Source organism: Arvicola amphibius, chromosome 12 (assembly GCF_903992535.2).
Source record: "Arvicola amphibius chromosome 12, mArvAmp1.2, whole genome shotgun sequence".
NCBI classification, from domain to species: Eukaryota; Metazoa; Chordata; class Mammalia; order Rodentia; family Cricetidae; genus Arvicola; species Arvicola amphibius.
Genome location: NC_052058.2, coordinates 32,291,993 through 32,312,998, shown reverse-complemented (window position 1 = coordinate 32,312,998; position 21,006 = coordinate 32,291,993). Strand labels below are relative to the sequence as shown.

The 21,006-nt window shown below is 42.8% G+C and overlaps 1 protein-coding gene across 6 annotated transcripts in view; it reads right to left on the bottom strand.

The window, feature by feature from the left end:
• Positions 1-21,006, bottom strand: part of Ercc6 (ERCC excision repair 6, chromatin remodeling factor) — a 74,727-nt gene that overhangs the window by 19,692 nt on the left and 34,029 nt on the right. For all 6 annotated transcript variants that reach the window (XM_038348831.1, XM_038348832.1, XM_038348835.1 and 3 more), the window contains 5 exons: positions 19,671-19,829; positions 13,897-14,032; positions 5,106-5,276; positions 4,523-4,699; positions 249-365 (listed from right to left, as the gene is read on the bottom strand). In XM_038348831.1, coding sequence (XP_038204759.1) covers positions 249-365; positions 4,523-4,699; positions 5,106-5,276; positions 13,897-14,032; positions 19,671-19,829 — 760 coding nt within the window. The remainder of the gene's footprint in view (positions 1-248; positions 366-4,522; positions 4,700-5,105; positions 5,277-13,896; positions 14,033-19,670; positions 19,830-21,006) is intronic.

The window sequence follows — 21,006 nt, the reverse complement described above, 5'->3', positions numbered from 1 at the left end:
ATGTGTGGCGGAAATGCATCAGGGGCTTAGAAGACATGGAGATGTTTCAGTAGTTGAGGGTTAGGCCCGTGTGTTAACAGAGGAAACCAAAGCCTACGGACTAGAGGAAAATACAGCAGGATACCACAGATGGATATAGTCACTGGCAGAGCAGCCTGTCACAGCCCAGGACAAAGCAGTAGACCCGGTCAGTTACACAGACACACTCATGCTTGAGGAATGCTTGGTCACCTCCCAGACTCACAGACCTGCTCATTTTTATCCGGCAAAGAAAGGCTCATCTTGACATCTGACTTCATTCTCCGCAGTAGGTATGGGTTAATGGTGTCTCTTAAGACACATGCACACTTATAAGCAGTTTTAACCTTTAACAAAAGAAAGAATAAGATATTAGCTTAAGGAATACATTTTCCTCTCGACTGACTCCATGTCTTAAAGTTAAAGAATGATCAACAGGTATATAAGTTCATCTTAGGAAAGCCAAGTGAGTGCTACACGCTCTAGGGGTAGCAGCTCTCAAAATAATTCCAGGAAAAAAATTACCTCATTAACCAAAATGACATGTGAAAAACCTATTCAGTCATGCTCTATCTCCTCCGCTACACTTGTTTTAATTATTACCATACTATTTAGTTAGGCCTGAAAGTAGAGATTTATTTGGTTACTGACGATCGTCTAGGGGAAAAACTAGTTTCTTTTTTTTTTTTTTTTTTTTTTTTTTAGACATAAAGCTTTATTAAGAGAGAGAGAGAGAGAGAGAGAGAGGGAGCAAGAGAGAGAGGGAGAGAGAGAGAGAGAGAGAGAGAGAGGGAGAGGGAGAGAGAGAGAGAGAGGGCGCGTGTGCACACGCAAAAGGGGGCAGTGAGAAGAGAGAGAGGGAAGAGATTCAGGATGACTCCAAGAGACCAGAGGTCGCTGGGAGTGGGGAAAAACTAGTTTCAAACAAATCCCTATTTATTATCTTGTATTCTCCAAAAGCTACAAAGGAACTGGCTTCGCAAGGGCAGAGATCAAAAGCCAAGTGTGGGAGGAGCAGGAGCAGTGGGAGCCACCAGTAATAAGGGGAGATTAGGCTTCAGGGAATAAGTTCAAGAGGAGCCTTAGGATCCCAGAAATGGAAGGTCACTCTGGCCTAGAATGGAGCATATGGCTCCATAATGGACATGGCCACATGAGAGGGTATTAACTGTACACAGAAAAACAAAGACCTGCAGCCCAGGAAGCCACACCCTCTGCAATTCACTTACAGGCAAGCAAAGGCTTCAATTAATTATTGATACTTTAAAAAGTTCTAAATAGGTTTAACTATTTAGCAAATTATCATTTCATAGACCAAGAAAAATTTAAAATTTAAAGGCAAGGAATTTAGTTTTAAGAGACGTTTGAGCACAATAAACACAGACAAGTTCAAGTCAAACACACTAACATGTTAAAAAATAGTGTTTGGAAAGACCTCAGCACTCCTCACTCATGTCTGCATCATGTGTGCACACCTGTCTTCATGCAGGTGCTGTGAAAAGGGGATGAGTAATTATAAAACACAGGCAGTGCTAGAATACCAACAGGCTAAACTGATGACTTCTGGTCTCAAGGCTGGATGTGACATCTCCTGTGGTTACAGTCCTCAATGGCTTATTCTAGATGTCCCTTACCATAGTCCCCTTGCTGTATGACACTGGATTCCTAGGGAAGCTTCTAGTCCCCAGCCACTGCCCATCATATTACCCCAGCCTGACACACAATCACCTGTGGGCAGACTATCTTCACAGGATGCAACAGCATATGGGAAACATGGCCTTCAGCAAAAAAAAAACAAAAAAACAAATAAAAGCAAAGCTCCTTTCACAAGACCTTGCCTCCCGGAACTAAGAACAATGTGCCCAGCAATTTCTTCTTACCCAGTTTTGCTTTCTGTGAAGTCAACTGTTACCCAAAAATATTACATGGAAAATTACAGAAGGAAACAGTTCACTACTTTAAACTGTATGTTGCTGATGCAGTTTAATAACATCTTGTACAGTTCCGCTCTGTTCAAGACACAAATCACTCCTCTGCCCAGCATCCCCACTGTGTATGAATGCACCCCTCAGCCATCAGCAGTGAGTTCAGTTATCAGATTGCCTGTCCTGTACCATGGAGCTCGCAGAGAGGACTGGTAGTCTCTTCAATTCCCGGCATCCACCTGATGTCATAGACATATCTCCAGTACAAGGAGGTAGTAGTGCACGCAAACTCCTGGGACAAGGATTTCAAGAAACACCATATGCCCTTGTTCTCAGGCTATCTTTCCACAAATGACTTGATAATTCTCAAGCAGAAATATTAAATCCAGAGTTCAGAAATCTGGACCAAACAACTTTACCAAGCAGTCCTCAGTAACAGGACAAAGCAATGGACTCTACATACTGAGAAAATGATGCTCCTGCCTACCACAAATGTGTAGCTTGAACACAATGTGGAAGCCACGTGAGACAAACCCAAGAGAAGGAAATCATTTACAAGTAACAGGCCGAGAGCCTTCAAAACCATCAAGGTCACAACAGGCAAAGACGCTTAGATCTGTTCCTCATTAAGAGCGAACGAAGAGGCAGAGATACTGGACACCACTGGCAGGATATGAAGAAAACAGGCTAGAAACAGAACACTGACCTGCCTCCTGCTGGATGTTGTCACTGTGGCATGTAAGTGGCTGCCATTGCTTTTAAAGGCTTCCTGAAGGGCTAGAGGGATGGCTCAGCACCTAACAGAGCAATGGCTGCCCTTCCATAAGACCCTGGTTTAAAACCCAGCACTTACACGATGGCTCACAACTCTCTGTAGCTCTCGTCCCAGGGGATCCAATGCCCTCTTCCAGCCCCTTTGGATACTGCACTCATGTGAAATACAGACATTCATGCAGACAAACACTCATACACATAAAATTAAAATCTCAACAAAACAAAACAGATCCATCCCAAAACCCACACTGAAGGAGTTGGAGAACAGGTATCATGCTTGAACTTATTCTCAAATCATCCATTTCTAAAAAGAATTCATTTGTACACTAGTGTGTGTGTTTGGGTGGGGGAGGTTTGGCAAATGCTCTGCAATGTTAGTGAAATGTGCTGTCTGTCTGGGTGAAGTACATGGAGGAATTCTTTATTACAGTTCTTCCAATTTTATCTTCAGTTTGAAATGATTCTAAAATGAAAAGTTAAAATAACAGCAACAACAACATAAACAAAGGACACAGCAAAGATTCAGAGAAGGGAGCACTTACAAGTTCATTAATAACCATTTAATGACAAAAGATAAAGCAACTATTAGTTGAGGCAAGCCTCTTGTTTTAAAGGTATGAAACTGTTTTTGTAATTAAAATATCCTGAAACCCAGACCATGTATCTTTGGAGAAGGATTTTATTTTTGGCCCAGTCAGGACCTAGGAGGTGCAGCCCCATCTGAATAGGCATGCACAGATACCCTACTTCACTCCAAGGCTGGAGCCTGCTCCCATAGGTCACTGACTGCCCTCAGGAGAGCACCACCGACTCAAAGGCATAATTCAAAACTAACTGTGACCTAGGCATAAAGCTTAATTGGGCACAGCAAGCCCAACCCTGTTTCCTTTATTCTATCAGCATCTACATCTGGCTTCTCCTGCCTAAATGCCACCTGGAGCTCCTCTCCCCTACCATGTTATTCTCAGACCATCACCTAAGTCTTGGTCTAGTTCCTCACTTCCCCATCAAAAGGCCCAAATCCTCTAATCCCAGCCTCCTCATGACTACTCGCAGCCCAAGCAACCCCAAGAACTGTCATCTTCTACCTGCTGGCCCAAATGCCTTCCTGCTGTCCCTCAGCAACCACGAACTCCCTTTCAAGGCCCCTAGTTCCAGATTCCCCATGCCCACTCTAAGGAGACGAAGGAAAAAAATCTCTAGCACAACCCAGCAGGCTCCTCCACTGCCCCAGCCAGAAAGCACGGCTGTGCTCACACGCAATCCTAACCCAGCATGCCTGCCTTCTCTGTGGCCTGTTTCCCCAGAGCCAGGTGGAGTAGCCAGAAAGCACGGCTGTGCTCACACATAGTCCTAACCCAACATGCCTGCCTTCTCTGTGGCCTGTTTCCCTAGATTAGGCTAAAGGAGCAGCCCACCCCTTCTCACGGTAAAGGCACGCTGCCCTGGCTGGCACCACAGTGTACCCTGACCAGACCTGCTCAGTCCTTTTCATGATTTCCCATTCCTTTCGGGGTCACTTCCAAAGCTACTTGTAAAGTTCTCATGTGAGAGACACTTCCCAGGAAAAGTCAGCAAAGAAACCATTTCATTCCTATGGTGAAAAGAGAAATTTTAGCCTAGTGCTTCCCTTAAGTAAATGGTATTCTTGATTTTTTTTTAAAACCGTATCTGTGAAAATACAACCTACCAAGTAAAGACAATCTCTGATTTTTTATGAGACACCAAGTTATAAGACTGGCCATTTCCCTGACGTCAATGACTTGGCGACAAAGCCTCAAGTCTGGGGACATGCCAAAGGTTACCTGCACTGGGGACGCATTGGAATATCCCCCCATGGTGATGGGGACGGAGAACTGCTCCATAAACACAGGCAATGTGCCCAGCTTTCCTGGGAAGATGAAGTCGAAGAGTGACCACAGCTCTCGGAGATTATTCTGCATGGGTGAGCCAGACAAGATGATCCGATGAGGCGTGCGGAACTAGTTGGGGAAATGAGACATCCTTTTATGAAATTGACTCGGTAACAGATAAACGACATCCGAGCCCAGAACTCTCCCAAGTAATGGTTACTCTGCACATTTGGTCACCACTTGTTTGTCCACTGTTTTGGTCTTTTCAAATTGTGGCATTTTGACCAATTTTCTAACTGCATATGGATGAAAATACTGGAAGAATTCTGTTTTATTGCTCAAGATGAACACCATTGACTAGAGTTGGGTGTGGCTATATTCTAACAGTTTGGCCCTGAACAATGAAAATCACAAAGGACAGACATCGGGAACTTTCTACATTAAGACAGAATTCAATAACTGCGTTCATAAAGCAAATACTCTATTCTAAAATACCACTACCCACGCAAAATCTCCCCACTGTAAGCTGCCATACCTGTTTGCAAGCAAGGGTGACTGCAGCATTTGGATTTCGAATTTTGTGTCCTTCATCTAGGATCACATAGTGCCAGTCGTGTTTGCTAATGTCATCTTGCATCAGTCGGATGTAGGAATAAGAGGTTATCAAAACTCCACGACAACAAACAATATCTTGGATCAACCTCTCCTATAATGACAACATCAGAAGGGCAGATTTAAGTAAGAAGCAAAAAAAAAAAAAAAAAAAAAAATCTAAAAAAAAACTAAGCATGAAGCATGACCTATGACCTACAATGACAATCTAAAGGTTAGATCTGGATTATGGTGAGACCACCTAAAGCATACTTACAAATACACATACAATCTAATAATACACATCAGTGCTTTGCATTTCATTAATCTACAAAATAGTGAACATGTTGAAGTGCAGCCCTCAAAGAAAGTAGTTTATAATAATGCAATCATTTACTAAATTGCTACTTTTCTAAATCATCCCTGTGTCTGTCCCTGTTACATTTCAAAAACAAAACTCTTGAAAAATGATTACAAGAAAAGCAAGAAAATGTCAAAGATATAAGACACATTGAATGGTATGAGGTGAGGGGAAAAAATGTAAAGACAATGACTTAAAGAATAATAGAAAAAATCCAGGATGGGCTCCAAAAGCTACAGAGAAACCCTGTCTCGAGCCCCCATCCCAGAAAGAATAATAGAAAAAAAAAATCCCACCCAAGTAGGAGACCTGTATCTGTGGGGATCAGCATCTCCAACCATCAAGCAAAAACACGAAAAGGCCTTATTCCAGACATATCTGCTGAGATGACTGAATGCTAGAACTACAGAACAATAGAGAAAATGTCTGGGCATGAGAACACAAAGGGAAGGCTTCCTTCTGAGGAAATAATCCACATCAAGCATCTTTTCTGAGACTACAAAGGTCAGAAAGTAAAGAGAAATACAGATTCCTAGCAGAGAAAGGTCAAAACCTGGAGACCTGCCTTATCCAGGTTTCGGTCAGGCAAGGATTGGGTAGTCTCACAGAAAGCTACTGGGCCAGAGGGGCCAGAGTGCTGCTCCCCCCCCCCCCCCCCACCAGGGAGCATGGCCACACCAACTCCTGGAGCAACAGGGAGTGACTGCCACCAACTCCCCTTCTACTAATCAAAACTGGCTTGGATCTGGCCCGCAGCCAGTGAGTAAAAGGACAGCCCACTGCATAGCCACAATCACCCAGTGTCAGGCTGCACTGCTGCTCAACAGCTCACAAAAGAAGGCGTAAGCGTGAAAATTCTGTACTACGTATTTGCCACTTCTTCAAAAAAAAAGTAATACATGGGATATGATATGGAATGCTTTTAAAGAATGAAAAGGAATAGATTTCAAGCATTACTGTAATTTCTGTTTAAAAAATAAAACCTGGAGGGAAATCAGGGGAATGAATATAAAAGTGGACCTGAACCTCCACCCTCTCCAGACACAGTCTCATTTGTGTATGTGTGTGCACATGCGCATGTGCACTCACACGTGTTCACACGCATGTGGAGGCCAGAAGACAACTTCCAGCGCTGTTCTTCAGGTGCTGTCCACCTTTTCTTTAAAGACAAGGTCTGGGCTGATGAGGCAACACAGTGAGAAAAGGCTCTTGCCAACAAGCCTGGTGACTTCAGTGTGACCCGTACCTGCCGCATGATGGAAGGAAAGCCAATTCTGAGAAGCGAGTCTCTGGCCTCCATGTATGAACACACATGAGGAAGGAAGACAAAAACATAGGCTTAAGTTTAAAGGACACATAAAGCAGATGACATGAGAAACTGACCTGGGAATTAGTGAAGACATATCAAGGAAATGCAAGAAGAGAAAAAGAAAAAGAGAGGAAGGAAGGAAGGAAGGAAGGAAGGAAGGAAGGAAGGAAGGAAGGAGGACAGAATTTGCAATTAAATAATTGATATCAGCCAGGTGGTGGTGGTGGTGCACGTCTTTAATCCCAGCACTCAGGAGGCACAGGTGGTAGATCTCCGTGAGTCAAGACCAGCCTGGTCTATAGGGCAGGCTCCAAAACTATAGAGAAACCCTGTCTCAAAAGACAAAAAAAAAAAAAAAAAAAAAAAAGATATCATATTTATTTTATCTCTTAAAAGGGAATGACATATTAAAAAGAAGAAAAAAAATAAGGCCACAAACCTTTATCTACACAAACCACTGTAACAAACATGGACAAAGCCCCCCCAAACCAGGACAGCTCCTGGCATAACAGGTCCGGGCCCTTCTTACAGACAAGAAGTGAGCCAAGCACACAGAAGTTTCAAACTGAGGACACAAGACCTGAGCATGCTGTCAGGCTCCGTCTCACAACTAGTGCTATGGCTCAGACACACAGAGTCCAGTCCTTCGCATGGACGCTCTCAGAAAGCACAAACTCAGATGCTCAGGCAGCTCAATGGACAAGGGAGGGAAAATGACAGAACAAGAGACAAGCCAGTGACTCTTAAGAGAAGATGCCTGCTGGGACAGACAGAGCAAAGCTGTATGGGATGACATACACCTATATCCCAACACTCAGAAAGCAAAGGGTTTACATAGGAAGTCCCAGGCCAGCCAGGGTTACAAAATCAGATCCTGTCCTAAAGAAAGTCAAAAAAATAGTGGACAGAACAAACAAGTAACTCTTTGAAACGGCAAACCAAAGAACAAACTCAGTGTGTAGCTTGAAAAGTGTCACTTGTAGAGAGAATGCGACACCACTAACAACATTCCAGAAAACCTCAAAGTGAGTACGAAAATGAGCTATTCAAAAGATAATGGGCACAAGAAAAATTAGACTAACTGGGGGAGCAGAAGGACTAGAAAGGGGGTCAAGTTCTTTCCAGGACAAGTTACCTCACACAGGCTGTCCTTCAAACTGGCCCAACTGGTGCTGCAAGGCTAACACAACCCAGCTTCCTGAACTGACAGGACAGCACACCCCCCAAGCGACAGCTACTACTTCATAGACAAAAGATAAGCCCAGCAACTGCCGGCTCCACAGGATTCCTCACAGGAATACAAAGACAGCTAAATATGAGGAAGTCTAATATCACTCACACCTTGTTCATAATTCAAAATCTTCTAAAAGAGGTAATTTTATTAATGTCATCTTAAGGAACTGGGAATTTAAAATTTCTTAGTCTAGGCATGGTGGTACATGATATACACATCTGGAATCTTAACTCTTAGGAGACGGAGACAGGAGGCTTACAAGCTCAATTTCAGCCTTCACTGTATAGCAAAAAGCTGGCTAAAAGAAAGGGAGGAATACAGCTCAAAGGTGTTTGCTACTAAGACTGACAACCTGAGTTCAATTCCCTAAATCCACAAGGTAGAGAGTTGTCCTCTGTAAGCAGAGACCGCTCGTTCATTTCCCAACTGCCCAGACCCCAATAATAGCACAGAAACTATATTAATTACAACATTGTTTGGCCATTATCTTAGGCATATTTCTAGCTCTTACATTTTAAATTAACCCATTTCTATTAATCTGTGAATCACCACAAGGCCATGGCCTACTGGTAAGGTTCTGGCTGGCGGCTGGCATCTTTCTCCTTCAGCAGCTACATGGCATCTCCCCGACTCTGCCTACTTTCTCTCTATATCTCTGTTCGGATTTCCTGCCTGGCTATATTCTACTAAACCACTGGCCGAAACACCTTCTTTAATAACCAATGGTAGTAAAACACATTCATAGCATACAGAGGGGAATCCCACATCAGTCCTTGCCTCCACACACAGTACCATGGCACATGTACATGCTCACTCTCTCACAATACACATATACAAACAAGTAAAAAACATTACATGGTAAGTAGCTAAGCTGGTGGAAGCTTGCCTAACATACACAAAGTCCTGGGTTCAATTCCCAGAACCAAATAAACTGGGCTTCATTGGTGCATACCGATAATCTCAGCACTTGGGAGATGGAGGCTGGAGAATCAGAATTTCAAGACCACCCTCAGCTAACAGTGAGACCCAGTCTCAAACAAATTGTGCAGACAATACATGTGTGTACATCTGTGTGTTTGGTAAAGTGTAAAAGAATACAGAAAGGACTGAGGAGAAACTGGAGTGGGATTATCTGCGCATGTGCATTCACACAAGGCATTCGAGCTAAGAAAATCGCCTTTTAGACTATAAACCACAATCACAGTAAAGGCTCGAGTGTGACCTCTATGTTACCGTGACTACTCCTTTGCCACAGTGAAAAGTTCAGTATCTAATGCATAATACCACACCAAAGGCTTCGTCTACTTTATTTAACCATGATATTCTGATGTCTAAGTCAATTATTGTGGTAGACAGTAGTCAGCCTTGCAAACATGGGCAGAGAACTGGCTAAGACTCACCCAACCCCTCCTCCTCGACAAGAGCGCCACCCCTTCAACTGCTAGTACTCAAGAACCAGGGGAGGAGCAGACGCCACTTCCAGCCTAACCTTACACCCCTAACTCTGAGATCTTAGAGCTAATTCCTTCAGTCCCTCCACATCCATATTTCCAACCAAGACTCTAGGCAGGCAGCACCCCAGATCTGTTCCTGCTTCCCTTTAGGAGAGCAGGAACACCCCAAAGCCATGAGAGTAGGAAGAGCATGGAGTGACAGCAATGGAATACTCCATGAGTGACTCCTGTCCAGGGGGAAAGAAGACAATTACAGCTGCCTGGGGCTTGAAGTGAGAGCAGAAGTTAAACCACCACTCACATTTATGAGACATTCATTGACTGTGTTTGACTAAACCCTGCAATTGCGGGTTCACTTGCTCATGGACCCTGGGACTTCCAACTGTTGCACAAGCTCACTATAGTCACCCCAGTCACCCCTAAAGTACCCAATCACAAAATGAGTTCTTGGAATCACTTGATGTAGCTAGAAGCTTTATCATTGTTAAACTAACGAGACATTGAGCCTGCTAAATGTATGCCACTAGAGCAATGTGCAGCTTCTTGTGACTGCTTAAGAACTTACTGGGCGCTCTCCATGTTAGCTAGAGAACCGCAGAATTCCTATTCCTACTGTGTTGACAAAGATGGGTAATGATTATAAAGAATTAAGAAGATGCTTCACAGAACAAGAGTACAAAATGTTTACAATGAAAACATGATCTCTACTGGGTAACAATCCATTTATGACTATTGATGTTCACCTGATTCAATCTCGGAATTCTATAACTGCCTGGACTGGAGTTTCAATAATGGTGAATTGTTGGATATTATGGACGTCTCAATCCAAACACTTAAGACAAATCATCTCGGGCGGTTTCAAATTAAAAGCTTGTAAAATATGTAACCTCTCCTAGTTTTTGCAATTAATAGGGTACATCTGCAATTAGCCTGACTTACTCAATGCAGTGCTGCTGTCATTAAAAGATGTCTGAGGAAGTGCTGCCGTTATTATGGAGGCTCAGGAGACCAATCCCTCCTAGAGGGCAAACACTGGACTGGTGGAAAACAACAGCCATAAATCACACTGTCAGGCAGCGGGGAGAACAGAGAAGCACAGGCACATGAAGGCCATTCACAGTAAACACGGCGGGCAGCTTCCCAGGCAGGATTTACTGCACCTGTAATTAATTAAAATTTCCTTCAAGCTAAATCTTTAATAAACAAGGATTTGTGCTGACAATGAAGAAAAAGGGCTCCAGCAACATAATTTTACAGTATACCTCACAGAACAAACCGAGCATCTATGGCTTCTTGTGTCAGGTGCATTCATCAACTCTGAAGTCAACAGGAAACGCAACACTTTGCTTTATAATCGTGCGCTTGGAATGGATGTGTAATGTTCAGGATGCTTGATGGGGCACATGGCCACCCCCTTCTCATTCTGACTCTTTCTTTTCACTTTTGCCTCTCCCTTTACACAGTTAATACTCTCACTGTGCGTGTGTGTCTGTCTGTCTCGCTGCCGCAGCATATATGTGGCAGTAAGGGACAACTCTCTGGAGCAGGTTTACTGCGCCCACCTTGTAAAGCCCAGGGATCCAGCTCTGACTGCTAAGCCTGTGTGGAGCACGTCTACCCACTGAACTATCAGCAGTCCTCCCTCTCTGCTTCTCAAACAGTCAGGAGTCTGGCTCCTGTTCCAGAACACCAGTCTTTTTAAAGAATATGAGTTGGCAGTTTCATCCGATGGCCAAGTACAGTTGAAATTTGCTTTTGAACCATCCCTAACCTTGTACTCTCCAAAAAGAACTGTAACATTCTAATTCACTCTTTCCATTGAGAACACAAGACAGAAGCCAGACATTTTTGATAAGAAAGGTATGAACTTTTCATCTAGAATGTATACTGAACAGTCTGCAGGGCCATCTTTTCTCAACTACCAAGATCAAAACCTGTGATATGCTATGCTACTGTCAAGAAAATAACTGAATAACTGTTACCAGGGAACACACAGTGTTCTTCATGCATGTACATCAATCCAATAAACCTTCATAAAATTATCAAAACTCCCACTCTACAAATCATCACCAGGCTCAGAGAAGTCAAGCACACCACCAGTTTCAAATTTCCATGATGCTGGGCATGCAGCTCAAACCCCGGTGTGGTTCAGACCTAGTCCTCCTGGAACGTGAGGAGATGAGTGTTTGCTTTTGCTTTTGTTTTTTTCATTTCTAGGACTCCAATGGCATGGGTTGATCAAAAGGAGACAAAACTCTGGCTTATCAAAAATGTCCACAAAATCACTAGACCCTACTGTCAGGAAAAGGTGGGAGACAGAGACAGTTATTTCGGAATACAAGCAATCTCTCATTACAGTCTTCAGGCAAACTGCAAAGAAGCTCCTTAATTCTTAACTAAGCTTTTCAGCACGGTGCTAATGACACCACCACCCACTGTGCGTTGTGGGCTAAATACCACAAACTGCCTCCTTTCATTAGCTTACATGGATGCTCTTTCCCCAAGAAAAGAGTTGGCTTTTCAAGGTTAATTAAAAACATCATATCCTCTTTTTTCCTGAGACCTAACAATACGAAACACCTGGAATGCAGCATTTATAGTTGTTCTACAAATAAGTATTTACCAACTCATATAATTTCTTTTCTTCTAGAAGACAAAAGAACCATAAACTGTAATGAAAAGCAATGAAAAAAAAAAAAAGTAACAGCCACGTGCATACCCGTGAGTGTGGATAAAACCCCTTTTGCAGGAAAACCTCAGCTTCAGGGGGGAAGGCAAGAATATCACAAGTTCAAAGCCAGCCAAGGCTACAAAACAAGACATTATCTCAAAAAACACACACCACCATAAATGAAAACAGTGACAAATCCACAGCTACCGCACGCCAGGGCCAACATTATCCGTTCTCAGGCTCTGCCCGCCAGCTACTATCAACTATGTTTCCACTAGTTGGTCAATACATGTGGTACACAAGAAGACTACTCTTTATACAAGTTTGCAACAACAACACTGAGAGATGTCAAGGAAGAGTAAAATGAAAACAGACTGAGAAATTTTTCACATGAAGGCCAGGCAGTTAGCAGCTCAGAGTCTGATGAGAACAACTTCAACGGTTTTTATTTCATCCTGCTAAGGTCATTTCTTTCTGACAACACTTGCTCTGTTCTCCTAATTCTCTCAACTCAATCTGTTTTCTGCTTAGCTTTAGGAACCCCGGGCAAAGATAGGTGGCTGTAGTAAGTGACACTCCAACTAACCTAACCTGAGAGACCATATCATAGGTATTTCTGAGCTACTTCTATCAGAAATTTTGCTTAACCACAATCATGAGTGCATGGGAATTTGCAGGAAAAAGAAGAACACAGAGTAAGTTACAGAGGCCAGTAGTCCTGTGGTTGCAGAAGAGAAGCCCCGGGGCCCTCACAGCAGATGCTGCAAGGTTGTGGGGCAGAGGAGCTCGCTTGGGGCAAGAAGGTGGCTGCTTTTGGAGCTGGGAAGCAGGAAGTGAGTGGTGGCGGGTATTTTCCCAATTGATTGTGATTTGCCTCAGGCTTTTATCTTTGATATTTGTCCACGAGTTTTGTTTCTTAATAAACAGTAAAAGAAATCCCTTCAATGTCCAGTACGTTGCAATGTAGGAGGACAAAGCAAGAAAACTATCTATCTCTAAGAAAGTCTCAAAACAGCAGGCTGTCTCTCCTGCATCAGAAACATTTAAAAAGCATAATTACAGATGCATTTATCAATAAGGGTTAAATATTTATTATTCAGGATACATTGGGCCCAGGGGGTATGTCAGATTTTGGGGTGTCTACATATATGTGTCAAGGTATCTTGGAAACAGAACCCAGTCTAAACACAACATTCATTACATCTCATATGGATCTTCTCCAGGTTGCCTGCTGGCAGTTTTAATGCAATAATTTTGGTGTACCTGTGTTTTCAGGTGACCTGTCACATGCGTCAGGTATGGACTCTTCCAGCTGTAGCACCAGGGTCCAAGATTCACGTCCTGGAGCATTTCGGGTTTCCGATTAGGGATGCTCAATCTGTATGTTACTTTTCAAACCCACTTATCTCAAAGCTTAAAGAGGCTATGACAAAAGTCCCTCCAGTCATGGAGAGCACCTGATCTGTGATCCTACGCACACCATCAGCCTGTGGCCCCTGTCTGTGCCCGAGCATCACACCACTACTGAGACTATTAGAGTAAGAAAGCTTTTGTTCAGATCTGTTTGATGACATGGAGCTTCGAGTCAATAATTAAATAAATTAAGATAAAAGAAGCATATGTAGACACATTTGGGAAATGCGTAGCTCAAAAATAAGAGAAAAATGAAAAAACAAAAGGCCAAACCATCAGCACTGTACTGTTACCTTTTTGTGAGCATAGGAGCCCGTTTCATGCAGAATTGCCACTCTGAATGGAGGCCACCATGTGTGGAATTCTTTCACCCATTGGTGCATCACTGTCGTTGGGCAGACAATCACAGTGGGGCCCAGTCCCTTGAACCTGCATCCAGAAGCCCAAGAAAACACAACTGTGAAAGACAGTGGAGAAAGTGACTAATAGACAAAACCAAACACCGTGAGTGGTTCAAATAAGACAATAACCTGTAAAAATCTACTGATGCTTTCTTTAAGGAGAAAAGCTAACGAGGTTAGGGTAACTCGAGTTTGCAGGAATCCGTTCATCCCTTAGCGGATGCAGGAATTAACAGCAGCAAACGACACAGTGGAAGTCAATGTCTATAGTAAAGGACACACAGAAAACATTTTCTCTCTTGCTAAGACAGCTAACGTCTGTGGAATGCTTACAACAGTGTTAATTAGTGCATTCTCAAAGGGCTTACTGAATAAGACAGAATACCAGATAACCAATAAAAATCATTAAAATTTTCAGTTTTTGAAAATTATTTAATAACCTGGGAATGCTTATAATAAACTAAAAAACTTACAGATCACTACAATCTCCTAACACCTGGGCAGTGGGAAGCAGGAGGAGGCATTGGTCACCATGGTCTTCCTCTCTCCAGCCCTGCTTCCCTTAGCCTCACCAGGAGGAGCGTAACTCTGGTTCCCAGAGATTTATTTGATTGGGTCCTAAGCACCTACCGGGTACGCCATGAAGTGGGAATCCCATTCATACACAGCCCAACAACACAGCATGCCCTGAAACTTCCACAGGAGAGCTGCCTGTCTTAGGAAGGAAAATGCACACTCCAGGTTAGGGAGCCATTTTTCTTGCTCCATCCTGTGTGTGTGTTTGGATGCTATTTGGTGCTTAAGATGAAGCACAAGTCAAAAATCAACAGTGACATCTGCACATGCTACCCCACCCTCATGGCTTTCCACTGTAAAGGACAGAACTGTCACCCATTCTTCAGGGCACCAAACCAGAAGTCTCTTTTGTTCCTTGATCAATCTTCTTGCCTCCCACCAGAGGAGACCTGTACAATCACACCCACTTTACCTCCTGAGTCTATCCCGTCACCACCTCCTCCCCTGCAGAGTCACCACTCATTCCGGGCAGCGACTATCATCTCGCCTATGTCCTGAGAGTAAAATCTGGATGTTCCAGGCCCTCCCTCAAGGCCTCCAATAGCTGCACACTGCTCTTGGAACAGCATCTGCACCTTGGCCTGGGCATGAGGCCGTGCAGATCCGGCTTCTGCCGCACCTGTCGTTTACCAACACTGTTAGCACCTGACCCTGAACTCTGCCACTGCACTGTCCTCAGGACCTAAGAGCACACGCTCTTCTAGACCTTGCCTCTTCTCCCTTCCCCACCACCTGATACTTGCAGGAGCTGCCCTTTCTCTCCAGACAGGTCAATGAGCCTCCCTTGACGTACTCATGCTAACCCCGCTGTAAGACACAGTGCTCCTTCTCAGCTCTTTAGAAGTCTGGACAATCTCTTTATGGTATGATCTCAGGGCCTCGCCCATAGCATGGAAAGGATGAGCATGACAACACATGAATTTAAAGACTGGAAGGAAATGTAAGTGTGAAAGGCATTTAAGTTGGGAAGACACACATAATTTTCATTCTCTTGTTATAGCTGAGGACATGATTCCTAAACTTAAAATGTTGAAAGTTTCAATGTGAGTTACACAGAACTTGAAATTTTAAAAATCATCTATGTAACTGAAAGAAAAGGGGTCTAGTGGAAAAGTAAGATACTGGCCAACTCTGACTACAAGCTCTACCCCTGTACTCCAACATGACAGAATGCTTCTGTCCACTTACGAGTCCTTCACTGCCTGCTCTATGTGGTCACTGTCCCCTGTCCCTCAGGGTTGGAACAGAGAATCCAGAAGTCATAACAAACTCAGCCCTTCCCACCAAGCCATGCTGTCACCAAAGGCAGGGCCCAGACAGTTGTCTCTCACTCTCCCTGGGGAGAGCAGGGCTCTGCTCTGGCTCCTGCCCCTGGCCCCTTCCATGACAGTATTCTTTTTTTTTTAATATTTATTTATTATGTATACAATATTCTGTCTGTGTGTATGCCTAAAGGTCAGAAGAGGGCACCAGACCTCATTACAGATGGTTGTGAGCCACCATGTGGTTGCTGGAAATTGAACTCACGACCTTTGGAAGAAGAGCAGGCAATCCTCTTAACCACCGAGCCATCTCTCCAGCCCAGTATTTCTTCTTAAAAGGATTAATGTGCCAGCTTCTTCATATCCTCCAGTGAGAACAAAAAGGAGCTGCCATGGAGACGTACTTGGCAGGGATTAGGAAACAGCCAATCAACAGCTGTCTAAAGTAGTCTAAGAGAAACTCACCTTCAAGTAAGTGTGTGTGCGCGCGGGCGCCCGCGCCTTTTCAGGCTGTACGCATTTTTCTCTCCTTTATAATATACCTTCTATGAACTACTATGCCGATGAAATATACACTCACTAAGACTACTATTTAATACCAGCTGATCTACTACCTGGCATTACAGAGTCCTTTAATTTCTATCACTCCCCCCGTTAGAATAACAGAAGGTTCTCATGCAGAGTTGAAATCCCACAGCTGAGGCAGGCTATTCCCGGACCACAAACCCATTTGGCAGTCAAATCCATTAACAGGCGAGTGAACCACTTTCCCAGCCTCAATACCAGCAAGATGACGTGAACTGGCTAAATGCACTAGAGTGATTAGCATCAATTACCAAACATACTATAGCTCCTTTCATCTTTGATTACCATTGATTACTTACTGAATTTAGGACAAATCAATAGCTCCATGGTCAAATACTTCAACTTATGAGTGGGATGACTACTGGTTATGGCCTAGAACTTACTGGGAATTACAAATTGTAATGTTTACCTTCCAAAGTTCATTAGCTGTTTTTGGACATTAACTCTTCATCAGAAATTAATTAAATGACAACCAAGTCAAGTATTAACTGAAATGTGAGAGGCAAATCATTTACATTTTTCCATTATAAAATTCAGAGGACCCATCCCTATAATAATGGTCAAGTAAAAAGTCAGTGTATCCACTGGGATCTGGAAACATAGCTGCCAGCATTCACTTATTCATTCATGTAATAATATGCTTCTTCCTTCTCTAAAAGCAGCTGTTCAACCTCTATCAAAACATAAGTTAATAGAATAAACTGCATTTACTACAAGTTTCTTGATATCACAGAGACTTGCAGCTTCACAATGTTCACAGATCTTAAAATTAGGTCACTACTTCCAATGAGGACTCCAACATCTCTTGCTTGCAAGAATTAATTTTTTTTAAAAAAAAGGTACACAGTCAACAACAAGGCAATATCAGATTACAGAGACGTCCTGTCGCTTTGAGAGCTATTTTTCTTTAAGACTCAAGTTCACCTAGTACAGAAACACTTTACACCACGGCTCCTCATGGAGCTCCTCAGTGCACCCTCCTCAGCTGGCCCTGTAGTCTGGGTGAGTGGTGCCACACTCTCAGAAGCCAGATTCACCAATACTATTTTAATAAAGACGATCCGGGCGCTGGTCCAATATGCCACACTATTTCATTATGGAAAGAGAATATGAGCATTGATAGTTAATTGATTGCAGCTGATGCTCATTACAAGCCCTCACTTCACTCCTCGTAGGACTGCTACCACTCAAGAGAACATGTTTTAATTTTTAGATCAAAACTACACTGCAGGGATGAGTTGAGGGTTCCGACACCCGGGACGTTGAGACTCCACACAATAGGGCAGGAGAAGAACAAAGAAATTGGGGATGAGAGACAACTGCAGAAGTCATATAAGGAGAGAGTCCTAGGAACATCTGGGACACCAGGACATTCGAACTACCAGAAACCTCAAGGGTTGTAGAGAACAAGCCTGACTGGAACAGAGGAAGTAATTTTTAAATGAGAAATGACAGTCACAGACAGGAAAAGCTCAAATACCCATTTCCACCTGACTTTGGGGCTGGAATGTTTTCATATCTCCAGGCAAATCTATCCTACATCTAAAGAAGTGTTCTGATAGCTACAGAAATTTTTCTGCTTCAATACAACTTCCCTATAACAACAACATGGTGTTTGGTTTTTAAAATTCTTTTTAACACATTTCCTCCTTCTACAGGGGGCTTTCAAAAGTATCTAGGGGTTGAGATGGCTCAGTGGCTAAAAGCACACACTGCTTTTACAGAGGACCTAAGTTCAGTTTCCAGCACCCACTGCATGACTCACAATCTTCTATGGCTCCAGTTCCAGCAGACACAACACCCTCTTCTGGACTTCACAGGCACCTGCAGTCATATGCACACACCCCCAACACAGACACACAGGCACCTGCAGCCATACACACCCACTCAACACAGACACACACACCGACACCTGCAGTCATATACACACACACCCAACACAGATACACAGGCCCCTGCAGTCATATGTACACACCCCAACACAGACACACAGGCACATGCACACACTAGCACACTAAAAATATTTTTTAAAGAATCTGAAAACTTGAAACAATACTCCTCACAAGAAGTGTTGCCCTGCTAACTGAGCAAAAGAGTAAAACATTTGTAAAAAAAGAGTAACAAATAAAAGCAAACCAGGATGCTTGGGAGACTCAATAATAGCCTTTGGTCAGGAGCTTATGGTCCACATATACTCTCTACTGCATGTTTTTGTGACAGTGCCTTAGAATGTGGGCAAACGTTCTGCAGTTGTGGACTTTGAACACATCAACACTGTCTCAAAGACAATTCCAGACTGTACATAATGTCTGCCTCAAATCATAGGACACACACCCATCATTGCTACTCATTAGATAAACCTACCGAAAGAAAGATAGGGTTCTTAGTTTATCTGTGTCCAAGATGAAACATCCTATGTAATTTATCTAGCAACATTTTCAACAATATAGGTTTCCACGAAGCTAATTTACAACTTACACAAGGCTATCCTCATAGCTCTTTATTGCAAGTACAAACATTCAGTGCCACCTCCAAACAGATTAAATACCAATTTTCTCACAATTCTAGTGCTTTAACAGTGTATTAGAAAATAAGCAGACAAAAACTGAAATTACTCCCTACACTTCATGGAAGTCACGGAGGTGTTGACCTTGGGGGCGGAGTCTAAACCATATGGGGAGGATGAGAAACTTCACTCCAGAAGCGTGAGCGTGCTGGAAATGCTATCACGCACAGGCTCTGAAGGAAACCACAGAGAACGGCTTCTTCTGAGCTCCAACTCTGCCCAGGAGCAGACTCGTACTTACTGTAATGCTCACCTGGTCTTTTGCCAGAACAAATATTTTAATGTAAAATTTAATAAATGGGACTAAAGGTATTATGTCTAATTTAAAATTCCATATTGTGTAAACTATTGATATTAACATAATTGAGTTTGTAAACAATCCATTTGCAAGAGCTAACCTTAGACATCGTATTGACCCAAAATATCTAGTGGGGCCCATCTGCAAAATGAAGCATCAACGCCTGGAATTCATTACAAGTGTTACATGTTTAATTTCTCCTGCCCTACAGCTCCATTGTCTCGTAAAATTTTTCCTTTGATGTCCCCCACTAAAAGAATTAAAGGAATATTGTAATTGAAATGTCATCAATAATTCACAAGCCCCTCCTCCACAGCAATACATCTGATGAAATATTAATTGAGCTCCACAGACTGACAGTCTGCAGAGAAGCACTTGCCTGTAATTTGAACCGCGAGTCCTGATCTTGCTGTAGCTCAGACCTGCCAAGAAGGCAATTATCTGGATGGTCTTGCCCAATCCCATTTCGTCTCCCAGAATTCCTCCTGCCTGCTGGCAGTGCAATTCCCACAGCCACCTAACACCTGTCTGCTGATACCTACAACAACAAACACCAACAAGAAAAGAGAAAATGGCAAATGGTGGGTGATACAGATTGTAACAGAAAGTACTCATGAATTAATCATTTGGCTAGGTTCTAGTACCAGTCAGAGAAACATACCGGATGCGTGTTTTATATGATTATTATATTTATAAGGTCATACATTTTTGATCACTTAGGCATAAAAAAATCGTAATTTTTTGTTATAGAATGTTAACACATTTCTAATTAAACTGGTAGATTGGGGTAATTAAGAACTATTTTATGTCTTTTACAACATTAAATATTGCTTAATAAACAAGCATAAACTTACTAGCTTTAATTCACTTTCTGAAAAATAAGAATATCAAATATTCTAAGTACATAAAATTCCATAAGTTTTTTCTACAAAAAGAAGTGATACTTTAATCTAAATAGCATCAAAAAAGCAGGGCAGAGAACACCACAATTTATAGCTAACACAGTTGTAAAGTCACTTTGTAGACCTATTATCTTTTAGGGAAAATTAAGTTAAATGTTAAGGTCATAAACAAGTATGAGTAATAGGATTGTTCTTAAAATTAGTGTCTAACAGATGCCTCTGCTGCCCGATTGACAGCTGTGAAGAACTCTTTATAAGGCCAAACAGTGTGGGAGGTCGCCAGTACTTCAAAGCACAAACTGATTCAAGGAGTTTATCTCCCTCACCTCTCCCTCTCAAAAGAAAAACGAAAATATGTAGCTGGTATCTTCCTTTCCTTATCAATCAAACATTCAACTCTATCAACTCTAAGGTTTTCTGTTTGTTTGTTAATGACATGATATCAAGGGATGGAATGGAAACTATATATGCCATAGTAAATGACTTAAAGCAAAACCCACTTATGATAAAGCCAAAGCACAACCCCACCCAAAGAAAACCGCATGGCCACAGTGCTACCCCTAAAAGACAGGAGGCTAATTTACTGCCCCACAATTCACTGCTTGTATCTGCTCCGCCTACTAAAATCCTCTCAGCCAGGTGTGGTAGCATCTATCTATAAGCTCAGCACATGGGAGGCTAAGGAGGAGAATTCCAAGAGTTCCACCAGGTCTGTCTTGAAAGAAGGAAAGGAAGAAGGGAGAGTGTGAAGACTGTTGACAGACACGCAGAGAGACAAGTAAGTCATCTCGCTGTGGGCCTCGGTTCCCAGCG